Below are 17,320 nucleotides of genomic sequence, written 5' to 3' on the forward strand. Positions count from 1 at the left end.
TCTTCGTTAACAACTAGCCATGAAGCTCTGTTTTAAATTTCTTTAGCTTGATCCCTGTGGGTGATGAATGCCTTGCTATCTTCATGGTCTGATGCATTAAACTATGGATCAATTTACTCTCAGCTCCCTGTTGGGTGTGTATTTCATTCCCTAAGGTACATGGAGGAACCGGAAGTTAAATTCCTTTTACTCTTCCCTTCCTAGGTGGCCTGGGTGGAGGGGCAATGCAGGTGCATGGCACTGGGTTTGCTCCAGGAAACACCTCTGTGACCGTCTGTGGCGCTCCCTGTGAAGTGCTGGGTGACATGACGACGACTGATGTGAGCTGCCTTGCCCCACTCTTGGACGGTCAGTTGAAATGTTGGGCTGGATAAAATCTATCCCAATCTCAAACCATATGTCCTGGATTCCCACTGCAACAAATCCCAGTGTGAATGAAGAGTGGCCATGGAGAAGGGAATGGGGCCAACATGGCACTAGCTGCTGCATCCTGACCTTCATCCAAAATCCCAATGACCTCAACAGGGAGTCTTTCTGCCGATGTCAGTGGGCTTGGATCAGGGTCTTGCTGGGCCCCTGGGTGGAAAGGCCACACGGTCACTGCATTGTGGGAGATGTGCTAAGAGATAGTACAGAGCTGGAGACAGCCTTTATCTACAGCATCATTCCCATGGGAAGACTCCAGCAGAAGCACTTGTATCTTCTCTGCACCTCTCCTCTCTCAATGGCAGGAGGTATGGAATGGGGTGGGAGGAGGCTATGGCGTGCATGCCTGCAGGGTGTTATTGGCATTGCAGTAGCATCTACAGGCCAGGGCCCCACTGAGGTGAGCAGCAAAGAAACATTCCTTGCCCCAAAAGGCTTACAATGTACTCTAAGGATAGTCCAACGAGTAGCTTGGAGGGGCTAGGTGAGCACATGAAGGGCATGTCTACACTAAGAATTGATTTCACAGTAACCAAAATCAATTTAACAACTTCCTAAATAGCAACATTGAAATAGTGTGTCCCCACTACAGGGACGCCACAAAATTAGCCCGAGGCAGTCTCCCATATTGTGGACACGCAACCTCGACTTAGAGCCCCTGGAAGCACTGAGGAGTAATTATTCTGAATTACTCTGGGAAGTCGTTATTTTGAAATATCAGCAGAGTGTCCACACTACTGCTATTTTGAAATACCTATTTCAAAATAAGCGTTATTCCCCAAGGAAAGCAGGAGCACAGATTTCGAAATAACCAGCCTGTTATTTTGAAATAACGGGGTTGGTAGTGTGGACCTCCCTGTGGTCCAGAGGCCATGGCCTGTAAATGCCTCCCAACCCTTGAGGTGGTGCTATGAAAGTATGTGACAGAGCCAACTTTTGGATTTTCCACTAGTCGTTTGGCCTTGTCCTCTCGGTATCTCAGGAAACAAGCAATCTCAGGAAACAAAACAAAGCGGCGTGTGTTTGTGTTTGTGTCTGGGTGGGGGTGAACCTGAGCTACTCCAGCTTTTTAAACTGGATTTGAGACCTGTTTTAGGAGCTGTTTTTTAAGCTCTATCCTGGGAACTGGGATACCGTATGTTAAAAGACTCTATGCTTGAACACGGGGATGAGGGAAAGGGAAAACTGGTTATTCAAGGAAAAGCAATAGAATAAAATACAATAAAAATGACTGAGTCTATGAAACCATGAAAAACCGTGTTTCTGAATTGATTGTGCTTTGGCCCCTGGAGGAGGTGGAATGTGCTTGTCCAGACAATACTTCAAAAGGACACTAGATGTCAGCAAGCGATTGCTGATTGACGGTAGCAAAAAGTTTTTGAGTTGTTTAATCTGGGAAACTGAGTTGGGTAGGTTGCACTCCCCCCTAAACAGACAAATAAGACCTTCTTTTGTTTATTGTTCATGGCTCTTGTTGAATTAAAATATTTCTCTCCCATTCTACTAAATATGCAGTTGAGATGGCTAACTTCTCCCTGTCTTTCTCGCCTACCAGTGTATGTGTCTTCTATACACACAAAAAGGAAATTTTTTTTATTTTTTTTTGGTCAAGCAAATCAAACACAAACTCTAGTGTAGAGGCAAGTAGATACTGCAAAGCTGGGTTAGGCACATAAATCTCTCTCTCTCTCTCTCTCGCTCTCTCTCTCTCTCTCTCTCTCTCTCTCTATATATATATATATTAGAAATGTGCATCTGTCTGTCTGTCTGTGAGTCTGTTTGTTCAAGAACTCCTAAACAGTAAGGCTACATCTAGATTGCATCCCTTTTTCGCAATTGCTAATGAAGCAGGGATTTAAATCTCCCCCGCTTCATTAGCATAAAAATGGCTGCCAATTTTTTTCGGCACGGAGCTTTGCCGGAAAAAAGTGCCAGTCTAGACACGGATCTTTCGGAAAATAAAGCCTTTTCCGAAAGATCCCTTATCCCTCTTAAAATAATTGCTTCATTAGCAATTGCGATACGTCTAATTTGCATCCCTTTTATGAAAAAGGGATGCAATCGAGACGTAGCCTAAGAGCTAGGACTTCCAATGTGTGGTATGCTGCTTCTTCCTGTCATAACTTAAAGCAAGGTCAGGGTTTGTTTGTGCCAGGACAATGGGATGTGACTGGAATTCAATTTTCTCATAAAATGGAAAGGGAGGGGTCTGGGACAGTTGGGGGCAGCAAGTGGCCAGAGATGGGGATCAGGACAGCTATAACTCCATTGGACCAGCAGGCATTAGGGGTGGAGAAAGGGACAGCTATCTATTCTATTTTTCAGAGTTTGCTTCTGTGTCCTTCAGCTAGGGGACATTCACCCCTACCCAGGCTGTGCCCGCTGCAACAGCCACAGACAGGTGCTTTGCACCTGGCTCCAATCTGCTGTGGTGAGAGAGGGCAGAGGTAGTCCTCTGTCCTTGGGGCAGCCTGCATACTCAACTCTTCACCCAGTTTTCCCCAAGCATAACAGCAGCAGGCAGAACCAAACCAGGGACCTTTGGAACTTATTCATGAGCATCTACTGCTTGAGCTAAAAGCCAGCTGGCTCTCAACTAAGGCTGTAGAGCAGACGCATTCTCTTTCTCTGTAAGTGGTCTAAGTGCCACTATTTGAGAAAGGACATCACACCCAGAAGGTATGCGGGTTACCTCATAACACATAATGGAAACAACCATCTATCTAAGGTTTTGGTGCAAACTGCACTTGGGATTTTTGCCTTCAAATTCTGGGCATTTTGTCCCCAAAACTCTACCGGAGAAATAAGAGGATGTTCAGAGAAAAGCAGAAAAAATGTGGAGTTTATATTGGGTTAGCTTAAAAGAGGGAAATAGGTATAGTTTGGCTGAGTGGTAATGGGGGAGGAACACAGAATTTTTTTGTTTTCTGTGAAGGGTTTAAAACAGAGAGGCAAGTGAATGATTTAGGATAGCCCAAGAAGGGAGTATAAATAGGGAGAATAGGGAGACCTTGTCAGACTTAGCAGGTAGTTTGAGGTAAAATGATGTAGCCATTTAATTTAAGGAGTTCAAGTTCTGCTCTTTTTAAGGTGGGGTTCTCTGGCCCATGCAGTAAAGGAGGTCACACTAGATGAAGAGAATGACCCGCTGATCTATAAAAGAAACTAAAAGTGGAAAAAATGTGGACTGAATATTAGGGAAAAATGTGGACACTGAGGTCTAAATTGTGGAATAGATGGTGAAAAAAATTGCCTCTGGGGAACAATTCTTTGTAGACAGAAGCTGGCCTTTATGACCCTCACCCATCTCTCTTACTAATCTCTATCTTGTCCATGCAGCGTTTGTTAAATTTATGCTCTGCAGTCTGTTCTGTATGTAGCGGTGCAATGAGCGGTGCAATGAGTGGTGCAATGAGCACATTTGGCCTGGGGCAAGGTTCCCTCTAACCTGCATGCCTGTGTGCTCACACAGCAGTTTTCTGAGCTCCACTCAGAAGTTCAAAGCTCCCACACAGGTAGAGAGCTCAGCTGATTGGCGAGGGGAGGGGCATCTCACTGAGCAAGCAACTAAACAGAGTTAGCTGCCTGTTTAAACTGAGGAGCTCCCAGAGCTGGTTAAAAGGGTAATAAGGAGACAATTAGTGGCTGGGAGGATGGGGAGTGAGTAAGTAAGTAATTGGCTGATGAGTCTGTGTGGAGGGGAGTTTAGAGTGTCCTTCTGCAGGAGAAGAGAGCGGCAGAAACTCAGCGCTCTCAAGCCTCTTGGGAAGGGGGAGATAAGGGGTGAGTGCATGGGGTATGTGGAGGGAAGAGTGGGAGGGTGGGTGCTGGTGTCTATTCAGTGAGGTGGAGGCAAGGGGCAGTTTTTTTGGGGTGTCTAACTCACTGCAGTCCTCTGTCTGACTGGGTTGGGGCTGTCGGGGAGAGCAGGCTTCAAGGGAAGTATGCGTGTGCCAGGACATTTGCAAGATTGCATTTCAAACAAAGTTTGCATAGGTGTTAATGGCTTAAGATAAGAAAGAAAAATATTCTTTTAACAATGTTTTTTGAGTGTTGCAGATATCGAAAGCACTGAACTTAATGACTTTTTAAAAATCTGTTGTACTAATGAATACATGGTATATTGTATTGCATTAAGACCGGATCTCTGCTATTTGGTAGCGTTTTGGCTCTTCTGAGTCAGAAATCGCAAGTACTAGCTTGAGTTGTTAGAAAGGATGATACATGTATTCTCCAAGGGGCGTGTTAATTTTCTTTATTTGATTTCATGTTAGATATCGTTTGCATTGCTCCTTGTTAAATATCCCTTGTTTTAATATATTTTCTGCCACACATTGGGACTGCTTACAATTATGTGTGTGTTTTGGGGGTGGGGGTGTCCATTCACACACACACACACTACCTCAGTATTGGGAGTGTATATAAGAAATTTCAACCTGCCCAAAAGAAAATTCAACTCACCCAAGGATAGGAAACATTAAAGTAAACTCTGGCCTGGGACTGTTTCAGCAGCTATGGGCTAGGTCTGCATCTGCCCTTTGAACTTCTTTAGGTTTTGGAATTGTCTGTCTTATAGTATGTGTAACTACTATTGGCCCAACACAAAGCCCTTCATCAGAATAGCTCCGAATTCTGTTCCTAAACTTTGATGGTTAGGTCCACCACTGCTTGTAATCTGCTGTGATACAGGAAAAGTAGACAGGGATGTTTTCAGTGGAAAGGATCTTCTATCTCAGAATAATATTTAAAATGAAATGAAACTCATATGCCATGACTGGAAAAATATTGGAATGGGTGGAATCGTGCACTTTTGTACGTGAGCTTGGTCTAAGGTACTTCTTGGTAAGGGATCCTGGGACTTGAATCTGTGTTGATGGGTCCCCAAGAAGTCCTTGGACCGCAGCCTCAACTCAGCACCTCCCAGGCACCAGCAGAGAATGTGGGTGGGTGGACCCTAATTCACCAGAAGCACTGCCCACACAACTCCTAATTGGAGGAGATGCCCAACCTCTCCAGTTGGTTCATGCTCATTGTTTAACACAGTAGGAGGCACAGGAAGCTTTTTGGAGCAAATAGGTGAATCCCTGTCTGAGTGAAACATCAGACCTTGGCCTCTCACCTGATTCCTGATCTCTACCTGGTTCCTGCCTCCCTGTCTTGTTCCAGATGTTTGCTTCTATGTCCCTCCCCTTCCATTGGCTAGTATCTCCAGCTCCAACCTTTGGTCTGATCGCTGGCTCCATCACTGGCCCCATCGCTGGTTCTGTGGTCTGACTCCTTCTCTGGTGACTACATCTGACCACCACTGCTTTGATCGCTAGGACTGACTGCCTACATCCCTGTCCACAGCAGTTTTCTTGGAAAATCAGCCTCCCTGAAAAGGTCCAGCTCCTTGCCTCTAGGAGTGCTGGCCCTGCAGGAGCCATTAAGCCCCTCCCGATGGATAACCAAGCTGTACAGCAGGGATTGCACAGATGATTGCTGAGAATCAGGCAGTGCAGGAGCAAGTACATCATGCTAGCAGTCACTTTTGTGCAGCACACAGTTGAAGGTGACCCCTCTGTGGGAATTGCCTGGGAAGCCAGTAGGCTGCAGAAGTGAAGGATGCCAGTAGGCTTATGTCAGAGTGAGATCTTATACCGCAGATGATCCAGACGCAACGAAGCCTCCATCGTGGTGGCAGTAGTAATCTAGTCCTAGACAGTGGGCAGACCATGCAGAGCTTCCCTGCTGAGAACAGGATCTGTCTGTGCGTACACGGCTTGCTTTATAAGACATGGTGGAGAACAGAAAATGGAGGGGCCTCCAGGGACAGTAAGCCTATCAGGGAAGAATTTAGCTCAGGCATGGGAGAGCTGAACCGAGGAACTTCGTCTTGCTGGAAGAGAAAAAAGATTCTGTGAAAATCAAATTGTTCTGTTACCTGATAGAAGAAAAAAGGAGAGAGCTAAGTGAGACTCTGTGAACATTTTCCAAGTTCAACGCACCTTAGTATTGATGGGCATTTGGGTATTCTGTTTAACCCCAAGCAAGAGGAACCAGTGGAAAGATATCATTATTTGACTTGGGCTCAAGCAGCTGGAGAGACTATAGATGAGCAAAGCACCAATTGCGCCGTGCCAGATGCAGTTTTGGAAATATGAAAGAGTCACCGATAAGAGACAGGATTAGACTCTTGGAAGTGCCGTCAGCAGAAACTGTCCATGTAGTGCATAAGCAACAGAAATCAAAACCAGATACAACATCAGTAGATGACAATGCTACAGACATATGCCAGTACTGTGGGAGAAAACATGAAAGACAGAAAGAGAAGTGTTCAGCTTGTGGGAAAACATTCCATATCTTTGACAACATTTAATCATTTTGCAGCCAAGTGGGGTTTTTTTCCCTTCTGAGAGAAGAAAAACTATTCCAGGTTACACACAATAACTAAAGAGAGCAACAGTGGGTTTGAGGACATTGTATGAGTGACCAAACAGATGGTATACACAGTGCAAGAAAACCCTGTTAAGCACCAGAAACAGCTGTATGCAGCCATGTTATATGGGAAGAAAGTGATACAATTTCCATTAGCTTGATCAGGATAATGTTACAACTTGTGCCATAGCCTGGTGAACCCAGACATATGGTTGGAAGAGACTAACCAGCTGTTAACAATATACAACCAGATCACATTAAAAGCCATTGGGGAAATGTAAAATTAAATTAGGAAATCTAAGGAACAAAAAATATAGACTGGACTTTGTGGTCATAGATGATGAGGCAGCAGTGACACATCTGGACAGCACAGCTGGCTAAATTGTGAACCAGATACAAGTACTTCAGGACATGAGAGCAAGATGACTAAAGATACTTTGGATTATATTACCTGCAACCAGGAGATGATATAGAAAGATAATCTAGATGTATTTCATGGAAATGGATGGCTAGATGGTATTTATAACATTGACACCAGTGGGAATCCAGTTAAATTGTTAGAAAGTCCCCTTTGCATTCTTACAGTTATTGAAAGACAAACTGCAGAGCCTACAGAACTGTGGAATTGCTCAGCCTGTAGAGAAGAGTTGGATAAGTAGTCTTGTGCTGGTAAGAAAGCTTCTCAGAAAGCTGAGAATATGCATAGACCCAAAGACCTTACCCAAAGCTTTGAAATGGAGCCTTTCCCCTCTGCCTAGAATTGAGAACATATTACCAGCTCGGTCAAAAGAGACTTTTAAAATAGAATATGATATAAAATTGTGTGAAAACTTCAGTTACTTGTTAATCTTTGTAACTTCATTTGGGAGATACTGATGGTCAGGGCTTGACAAATGGCCATTGAAGCCACTCGCCAGCCCCGCACTGTGCATGCGCAAGAGCCACATTGTGCATGCATGCACCGCTGGTAAACGGGGCGCATGGCTGAAATCTACTCACCACGGGCGAGTAGATTCTATAGTTTGTCGAGCCGTACTGATGGTTAAGGATGCCAATGGGAATCAGTCCAGTCCTGGAGGTATTCCAGAGCAGTCTGGCTCAAGTATTGGAGGATCTGATTGGAATCTGGACAATAGAAGATGACGTGTTGATAGCAAGAGAGGATGATGACCTGGAACAGGTTCACCAACATCATGATTACACATTACTACATATTTTTTTACAGATGCAGAGAAAATAATATTAAATTAAATTGGACAAGAGAGTAACTAAGGTGCCATACATTGAACATTTGTTGACCTTCAAATGTGTGCAAGTAAACCTAGAGAAAATAAAAGCCACTAGAAAAATGCCAACACCGAGTAATGTTAAAGGAATCCAAAGACTCCTGGGAACGGTCCCTTAGGGTACGTCTAGACTACATGGCTCCATCAACGGAGCCATGTAAAGTAGTTTACTCAACATAGTCAATGAAGCGGGGATTCCATGAGGTTTAACTGTTAATTCGAAGTAAGGGGTTTATTTCGGAATCGCCCTTCTCTGCCGCGTGTAGACGCAGGCAGTTCTTCCGGGCTAGTCAATTTCCAAAATGGCGACCGCCGGGAATATGCTAATGAAGTGCGGGATATTTAAATCCCATGCTTCATTTGCAATTTCGGTTGCCCTCATTAGCCTCCCTAGTGCGAACTAGGGGGTTAGTGTAGACATACCCATGGAGAATAAGAAAGAATGCTTCTTACATTGAAACTCCTGATCTTTCAAGGATGTTCAGCAATTAAAAGACCAAGTAGAAGTGGGCAATGGTGGGGCATATCAGAGAAAAGAAAGGAGAAAGAGGGTGTTTTGATGGAAACGCCAACAATACCAAACACAAAGGCTGTTATTTGAGCAGACTGGAAGAAAACAGTGCTAGGGAGGTACTATTGATTCATACTGTACTAGAGGAGGGTGTATTGTTAAAATACCTGTTTATCTGAGGGAGTTTGTGTGACTGACTTCCAAATGTGTACATGATTTTAGACAAACTGTTAGGCGGTGACCACAATAACTGGAAGATTGGTCAGCATCTGAAAGGAATAAATTACATTATCTCATGAGTTATTCCTGGGGTGTTTGACAGTTTTCTTTAAAAAGGATGGGATGTATGAAAGTGCTAGCGGACACTCAAACAATGCACTGTTTCCTGAGAAGAACTGCTTGAAAGTGACACCTCCTGAGTAACTGTCTGAGAAGCCATGGGTACGTCTAGACTACAGGCTTTTGTCGACAGAAGTTTTGTCGACAGATACTGTCGACAAAGCTTCTGTCGACAAAGAGCGTCTAGACTACATTCAGTTCTGTCGACAAAGCAAGCTGCTTTGTCGACATGGCAGTGTAGACACAAAGGACAGTTTAGATGCAATAACGCCTTCTGTTGACAGAACTCTGTCGACAAAAGGCATTATTCCTCGTAAAATGAGGTTTACCAGTGTCGACAAAACTGCTGAGTTCTGTCAATGTTATGTCGACAGAACTCAGCGGTAGTGTAGACGCAGGTTTAGTTTTGTCGACAAAAGTCCACTTTTGTCGACAAAACCCTGTAGTCTAGACACACCCCATGAGACTAAAGAAGCCATATTGGAAGCAGCCACAATAAAGATGTATTTTTTAAAGTAACTCCGTGTTGGAATGAGGCCTTATATGGCAGATGAGCAAGACATAATAAAGCATAAAACAGCACCACTGTTTGCTAAAAGTCTGGCATAGCAAGAGGAAGTCCATCAGCTCTGTATACAACGTGCTCTAGGCCCAACCAGCCATATCACCCCAAGCCAGGACCCGTCCTCACTCTGTGGAGTGCTTCCATTAGGATTGTTGCAAATTTCGAGGTTTCAGGAACCAGGGCTGCCTTTTGTTCTTGCTTCTCCCTTAAACAACCTCATCTGTCCAAACCAACGTAGGCTTGGATTGACAATTGTGGGGCGTGGGAGGAAAGATCATAGAATCATAGAATACTAGGACTGGAAGGGACCTCGAGAGGTCATTGAGTCCAGTTCCTTGCCCTCATGGCAGGACCCAATACTGACTAGACCACCCCTGATAGACATTTATCCAACCTACTCTTCAATATCTCTTAAAGATGAGAGGCATTGTCACAGTTCCTCTGGATTTTGACTATGGTCTTATTCAGAACATGTGCTGAATTCTGCTAACCAGCAGCACACTTACAACTACTGGGGGAGCTATGTATCCTGGAGTGCTTCCTTCCACAGCAGCCCCTAATTGACTGGGCACAGTGAATCACTTTAACAACCTGGATGAGACCCACACCCTGTAGATCTCCCTAATGTCCAGGCCCCTTCTGGATCTGGAAGAGACAGTTGATAGGTTCCCATGTTCTCTGATTGGGTGGACAGTGAGGAAAGGCAGGACCTTAGAGATGTTATACAGGAAGGAGCAGCAAGATTTGGATACAGCTAGGTTAAGGCTCTAGATTGGGACTCTGGAAATCTGAGTTCAAACAGCACATCCTCTGAACGCTCCATGGATCTCCTTGGATTACATGATTTACTGAGGTACACACCACCTCCATTTCCTATGGACATCTGTTGGAGCTGTGGGAACTCACCACCTCTGCCATACAAGCCCAAGATCTCTGTTCCTTAGTTTTCTCATCTGTGAAATGGGAACATGTGATGGGGAGCTGCTGCTTTCCTCACTTTCAACACATCTAAATCTTTTATTTAGTCCCTCATCCTCTCATGTCTTAACAACTGCAGCTTTTCCTTTTCTGACCTTGACAAATCTCACCTCATACTACTTAGCAGCAACATTTTGAAGGGAATTAAGATCATTTTCCTGGCATGTCACTTTGACCATGTCACCCTCATTTATGCACCCATCCCCTTTATTCATTGCATCAAACATAACCTTTGCTTATCTTTGCATTTAATGCCTGTCCCCAACCATCTCTCATAGAGCAGTAATTACAATCATCTCCACTCCATTACTCTGATTCCATTACCAGGTAGTACATTTTTACACGAGCATCTTTATGCTTTCTACCATGCTGCCTCTCACATGTAGGAGAAACTCCATGTAAATGTCTATAAAGCCACTTCATTTTCCTCCTTGCAATTTTTCCTGAAAATTCTCCTCTGCCATGATGTCTACAAAAAACTCAATAACGGTTATGCAGCTGGTGTGCTGTGACCACTGCTCCTTATGCTGACCAGTATTTTTTTCAGTGCTACTTTGCGGTCTGTCTTATCTGCCTTATCTTATTTTCTCTTGTTTTCTGCCTGGAATCTGAGATTTTTGAGACAAGCACTGCTTAGTTGATATGCGTTTGAATTGGTCCTAGAACAATAGAACCCTGCTTAGCACTGTGTGGGAAATCTATTTTTCTGGCCTATGAACATTTTGAAGATTTTTGGGAACGTTGCTCATCCCAAATTGGGTTAAAGACCATTTCAAATACATTTGTGAAGTGATAGTCTGAATTTTTGGAGTCAATCAAATGTTCTATTTTGATCATTTCAAAATGGCTCAGTTTCAATTATTTTCAATTAAAATAATATTTTGGAGTACAATTAGCTTAATTTTTGATCTGAAAAGTCATTGAGAACATTTTTTTTTTTTGGTTTTGAAAACATCAGAGTGAAAACTTGGAAACTTTTTTCAACTTTTTTTTTCAAGTTGAGAAATTTGTCAAAACCGGCCCTCTCATGTGAAAAGTTTCAGTTTCAACAAAGTGGCATTTACTGCAACAAGAAGAAAATGTTTAATTGAAAAATTACTAATCAGTTCTGGTCCTGATCTCAGAAGACAAATAATAATAACTGACACTAGGTTATCTTTCTTTTCAGCTATTTACTGTTTGATGAGTGCTAGCAGGGTGGAGATACTCCCAGAGCTATAGAAAACTCTCAGGGTTTTGAAAGAATTTTTTCTCTGGTTTATATCCCTGAAGGCTGATAAACCTCTTTCCACCTGACTTTCAGATCATAAAACCCATTCCTTAAAAAACACACAAGCAAACAAACCTTTTGAAGCAAATTAATAAAACTCCCAAACCCATTGAGTTGAAGTCATGCAAAGCCTCAAGTTTCACACAGATTCCAAGCAAAAGCTCCAAATCCACTCCAAATCCATTCCTTTGATAAAGCCTGCAAAGCTCTGTTGATGCTTCACTGAGCCATGGCTGAGCTTCAAACCTGCAATGAACTTTAACACCAGACAGCATTTCCTGGGGAAAGGTTCACAGTTGGCTTGTGCTTTCCATCCCAAGTCTCCAAATGGTGAAAGGCTAATTGCATTAGCCCACTCAGACCCCTGTGTGTTGGACACAACATGCTCTTTATGAAGTGCAGACCAGCCACGTATAGTGAAAAGGATGTTTCCTTCCTTTCAGCTGAACAATTGAGGCTCTGAGCACATAACTCTACTGTTTTGCGGAAACAATTATAAGAATATAAGAACGTCCATACTGGGTCAGACTAAAGGTCCATCTAGCCCGACTGTGGCCAATGCCAGATGCTCCAGAGGGAGTGAACAGAACAGGGAATCATCTAGCAATCCCTTTCCCATCACCCATTCCCAGCCTCTGATAGAGGTTAGGGACACCATTCCTATCCATTCTGGCTAATAGCCATTGATGGACCTAACCTCCATGAATTTATCTAGCTCTTTCTTGAACCCTGTTAAAGTCCTGGCCCATCTCCTCCCGGTAGCTGTTACACCTATCCCTTAGCTAAGTGGTGGGCCACCTGAGGCTTTGGACCCCATATAAGCCTTTGGAGTTCTGTGTATAGTCCACTAGGCATTTTGTTTCACTGCCCATGTACTGCCCATCCATGTAGTTTTTCCCCTACCCATAATACTAAAATGACAAATATGACAAATATGTAAAGCAAATATGACAAATATGTAAAGCAAGGACACATGAAGTGAGGTGGGTGCTGATTGCACACAACATTGACCGTGAGAGTCATGTGCTCCCTCTGCATCCAATCAAAACACTGTTATGCTTCAGTTGGCACCTCCTACAAATTCCAAGTATGTGACTGCAGTTAGCAAAACTACCCTATCTTGGGATACCATCTTGATACTGTCGTCTTGTGGCCCACTGAGGTGGAGGGCCATTCATGTGGCCCACTCACTAAACTAGGTTGCCCATTAGTAGTGACGGATGGCAGAACAAGGAGCAATGGTCTCATGTTAAAGAGAGGGAGGTCTAGGTTGGATATTAGGAAAAACTATTTCACTAGGAGGGTGGTGAAGCACTGGAATGGGTTCCCTAGGGAGGTGGTAGAATCTCCATCCCTAGAGGTTTTTAAGTCCTGGTTTGACAAAGCCCTGGCTGCGATGATTTTGTTGGGATTGGTCCTGCTTTGGACAGGGGGCTGGTCTTGGTGACCTCCTGAGGTCTCTTCCAGCCCTAAGATTCTATGATTCTATGATCACTGCCTTAGCTAAACACTGGTTTGCCTTTGTCTCCCACTTTATTCTAAAGAGCCTCTGGATAGGTACTGCACAAAGGATCATAACTAGCCACATATATGAAACGTCAAACCCAACATGCGGACTAACATATGGATCATGGCATGTCTACAATGGGGAGTTATTTTGAAATAACAAGGGAAATGTCTACACTACCCCCCTAGTTCGAACTGGGGAAGGGGAGTAATGTAGTCATACGGAGTTGCAAATGAAACCCGGGATTTGAATTTCCCGGGCTTCATTTGCATGAAGCCGGCCGGCGCCATATTTAAATGCTGGCTAGTTCGGACTCTGTGCCGCGCGGCTACACGCTGCACAGACTAGCTAGTTCGGATTAGGCTTTCTAATCCGAACTAACTGTATGCCTCATTCCACGAAGCATACAGCTAGTTCAGATAGGAAGCCTAATCCGAACTAGCTAGTCCGTGCCGCGTGTAGCCGCGTGGCACAGAGTCCGAACTAGCCGGCATTTAAAAATGGCGCCGGCCGGCTTCATGCAAATGAAGCCCGGGAAATTCAAATCCCAGGCTTCATTTGCAACTCCGGATGACTACATTCCCCCCCCCCCTAGTTCGAACTAAGGGGGTAGTGTAGACATTCCCAAGGGGAGCATCCACCCTACCATGCCTGTTATTTTGAAATAATGGGCTTGTTATTTCGAAATAACTCTTGCTTGTGAAGAGGAATAAGCTTATTTCAAAATAGTTATTTTGGGAGTTACTATTTCGAAATAACTTAGTTCGAAATAACCTGGTAGCGCACACAGAGCAGTTGACCATGAGGATGGAGGGGTGTGGTTCCAAAAGGGCTAAACTGGGAAAATAGTCATGACCTCTGTGCCATAGAAGGCCATAGCAAAGCTCCCATTGTCTTCATTGGTGCAGCATCTGGTTCTAACTTGCATTTGTTCAAGTGCTCATGTGGGTGGGTATTTTTTTCCTTCTGTCTCTGCAGCATCCTTAGCTGTCCTCTGTGCTCTGACCCACCTTTCAGAAGACTGCAAAGAAGCTGGGGCCACATACATCCAGTGTGATATCCATATCACAGCAGGGGCGTACAGCCTAGCTGGAGTCATGTCTTACCTATATCTGTGCGATGACAACTCTCTGGATAACAAGACAAAGGGCAACTCATCCCAGGCACATTTTGCTGGCCTCTTTTTAAGGTTAGTCTTTGCTCTGTCCGATGTGGGTGCAGTCCTAGGGGAGGCTGAGCAGCATCAGAAGACACTTAGCGTTTGCAGAGTTGGGCCCTGTACGACTATGGAGAAGGTGGATTTCTGTTTCCTAGCTTGGTGATCATCGAGAAATTTGACCTACAGAGTGGGTTGTGAAATCCATTCAGCATGCATATCAAAGCATCTGCCCCCCACAGATTTTAAAGCCTTCAAAAGACCTTAGAAAATCCATCTAGTAAACAGCCTGCTTTGTTCCTCTTTAGATTTTAATATTTATCTTCTGATCCAAAGCAACATCTGGTGAATGCCAAGGGGGGAAAAGATTAGTCATTATGAAAACCAGAAGGGATTTCTCCCCCTCTCCTTCGCCTCTCCAAAGAGATTCATGGGTAAAAAGTTGCATAGGATCTGGCAGGCTGTGTGGTGTTTACTCAACAAGGGTGCACAGACAGTTATTGTAGCTTTAGGCTTTGGAAACCATGGACCAAATTTGCTGGTGTAAATTGGAATGATTCCATTGATGTTAATGGGATTACATTAGTTTACACCTGCAAAGAATTTAGTCCTACAAGGTTGTTTTGGGGGTGGAGAAGGGTGGATGGAAAAGGATAAATAAGAGAATGAAATGTTCCCATTTGTTTTTTGGAAATCCTCCTTCCTATATAAATAGATAAACAGAACATAAGCAAGTTATAGCCCCAAGTTGTTCTGTAAAGTACAGGCCAAACTCTTAGCCAGTGTAAAATTGGCACCATTCCATTAATTTCAGTGGCACTATTCTGAGTTCCACTAGCTGGCAATCTGGTCCCATATCCTCCTGTTGCAAGATACAAGTTAATCCATGGAAGTTACTTATGCCCCTCAGTGAGAGCAGCAGGCATTTCAGTATGCATTTGACAATGAGGACGAGGCTGCCATCGTGCAAATGTTTTTCCAAAACCTGGAAACCACATAAAACTAGCCAGGTTGGAGGGCTGTGAGTCTCCTCTTGCTCACACCAGAGAATTACATCCCTGCAGTCAATTGACTGACATTCATGTAAAGTGAGTGCAGTCAGAAGAGAACTGGGTTTCAGCTTCCTTGCGGCCGATCCCGGAGCTATTACTCCTCTACACCAGCTAAGGATCTGTCCCTTTGCTTTTTACTATTTCTGATTTGCATAGCACCAGCTTGTGCTAGACACTTAACGGACAAAAATAAATACCCAGAGTCCTGATTGTTTTCCTCCTTATACCTGGTTTACACTGAGAGATTTCCGTCCATGTGGCGCTCCAATGGTTCTATGCCTAGTTAACAGTCATGTCAGAGAAGAATCCAGCCTAGTGTTCCTTCTTTAATGGGCTTGCTCACACAAGATGCTGGAGAATCAGGTTCTTAGTCAGGGCTTGGGTGTTTGCCCTATAGAATCCAGAAGGGGAGAAAAAACCTTGACGTCATCTAGGCTCTCTCCCTGCCGACTTACAGTGTTCTTGTATTGCATGCTTTGTCTGGTCTAATTAGAAATGATGGTAGCCCACCTTTTAGGATATTTATATTTCCAGATCCAGTGACCTGGCAGAGTCTATAGCACCGTTTAGGCCATCTTAATTTGTCACACAGGGTGTGAATTTTTTCACAATCAGAGGTGATATAGTTAAGTCAACCTAACTTTGCAATAGTGATAGAAATGTAGCCGTGTTAGTCTGGTGTAGCTGAAACAAAAAACAGGACTACCGTATTTTCCGGCGTATAAGGCAACTGGGCGTATAAGACAACCCCCTAATTTTCCAGTTAAAACATAGGTTTTGGCCTATACTCGCCGTATAAGACTACCCCCCCTTCCAAGGGGGCTTTTAGGCCGCTGGATGTGCGGTAATACAGTACTGTAGCTTCGGCTACATACAGAACGTCCCTGTGCTGATACTGTATGTACTGCGCTGAGCCAATCACGGCAAGCGGTGTCATCTATTAATGCATACAAAGCCTGCTCGGATTGGCTGAGTCAGAGAGGCGGGCTATTACAACCTTTGCCAATCCGAGCAGGCTTTGTATGCATTAATAGAATACACCGCTTGCCGGGATTGGCTCAGCGCGGTACATACAGTATCAGCACAGGGACGTTCAGTATGTAGCCGAAGCTACAGTACTGTATTAGGGCACATCCCGCGGGCTAAAAGGTAATAATAGGGACATTCTGTATGTAGCCGAAGCTACAGTATGTTTATACCCGGCATATAAGACGACCCCCGATTTTTGGGGGATGTTTTTTAGTATAAAAAGTCGTCTTATACACCGGAAAATACTGTATGTAGCACTTTAAAGACTAACTTTTTTTCTTCCACTATTTGATCTGAGGAAGTGGGTTTGGCCCACGAAAGCTCATCCCCTAATAAACCATCTTGTTAGTCTTTAAAGTGCTACATAATCCTGTTTTTTGTTTTAACTTTGCAATGTAGACCAGGTCATTGGTTCATCCCATTGCTTCAAGTTCCCATCTCTGATTACTATGCTAAGTAATTCCTCACCCTGTTTGGTGCTGATGCCCTTTCAGTATTATAGATTTGTTATTAGAGCTGCTCAGGAATTTTCTAAGAAAATTTGGCTGATTGGAAAATGCTGATTTGTTGAACCCAAACTTATGTGGGAAAGGTTCAGTTTTTTAACCACATTCCAACCTTTTTTTTTTTTTGTGAGGAAGGGGGGAATTTTGAAATGTGTTGAAATGACCTGTTTTGACATTTTCAAAACAAAGAGTTTCATTTTCCTGTTCAAAATGACTTTGTCTCTAAATGTTATTTAATTTGTATTTTAAAAATGTTAAAAATAAAAAGATCACTATTT

The 17,320-nt window shown here is 43.7% G+C and overlaps 1 protein-coding gene across 12 annotated transcripts in view; it reads left to right on the top strand.

Moving 5' to 3' along the window:
- Positions 1-17,320, top strand: part of PKHD1 (PKHD1 ciliary IPT domain containing fibrocystin/polyductin) — a 409,604-nt gene that overhangs the window by 81,773 nt on the left and 310,511 nt on the right. For 11 of the 12 annotated variants that reach the window (XR_012902469.2, XM_075923353.2, XM_075923339.2 and 8 more), the window contains 2 exons: positions 205-348; positions 14,278-14,488. Coding sequence is in view for 11 of the 12 variants with exons in the window: in XM_075923353.2 (XP_075779468.2) it covers positions 205-348; positions 14,278-14,488 (355 nt within the window). In the remaining variant the exon portion in view is untranslated. The remainder of the gene's footprint in view (positions 1-204; positions 349-14,277; positions 14,489-17,320) is intronic. The other variant, XM_075923345.2, reaches the window with a different exon arrangement.

The sequence above is a fragment of the Pelodiscus sinensis genome, chromosome 3, assembly GCF_052426305.1.
Source record: "Pelodiscus sinensis isolate ZL-2025 chromosome 3, ASM5242630v1, whole genome shotgun sequence".
Classification (NCBI taxonomy): domain Eukaryota; kingdom Metazoa; phylum Chordata; order Testudines; family Trionychidae; genus Pelodiscus; species Pelodiscus sinensis.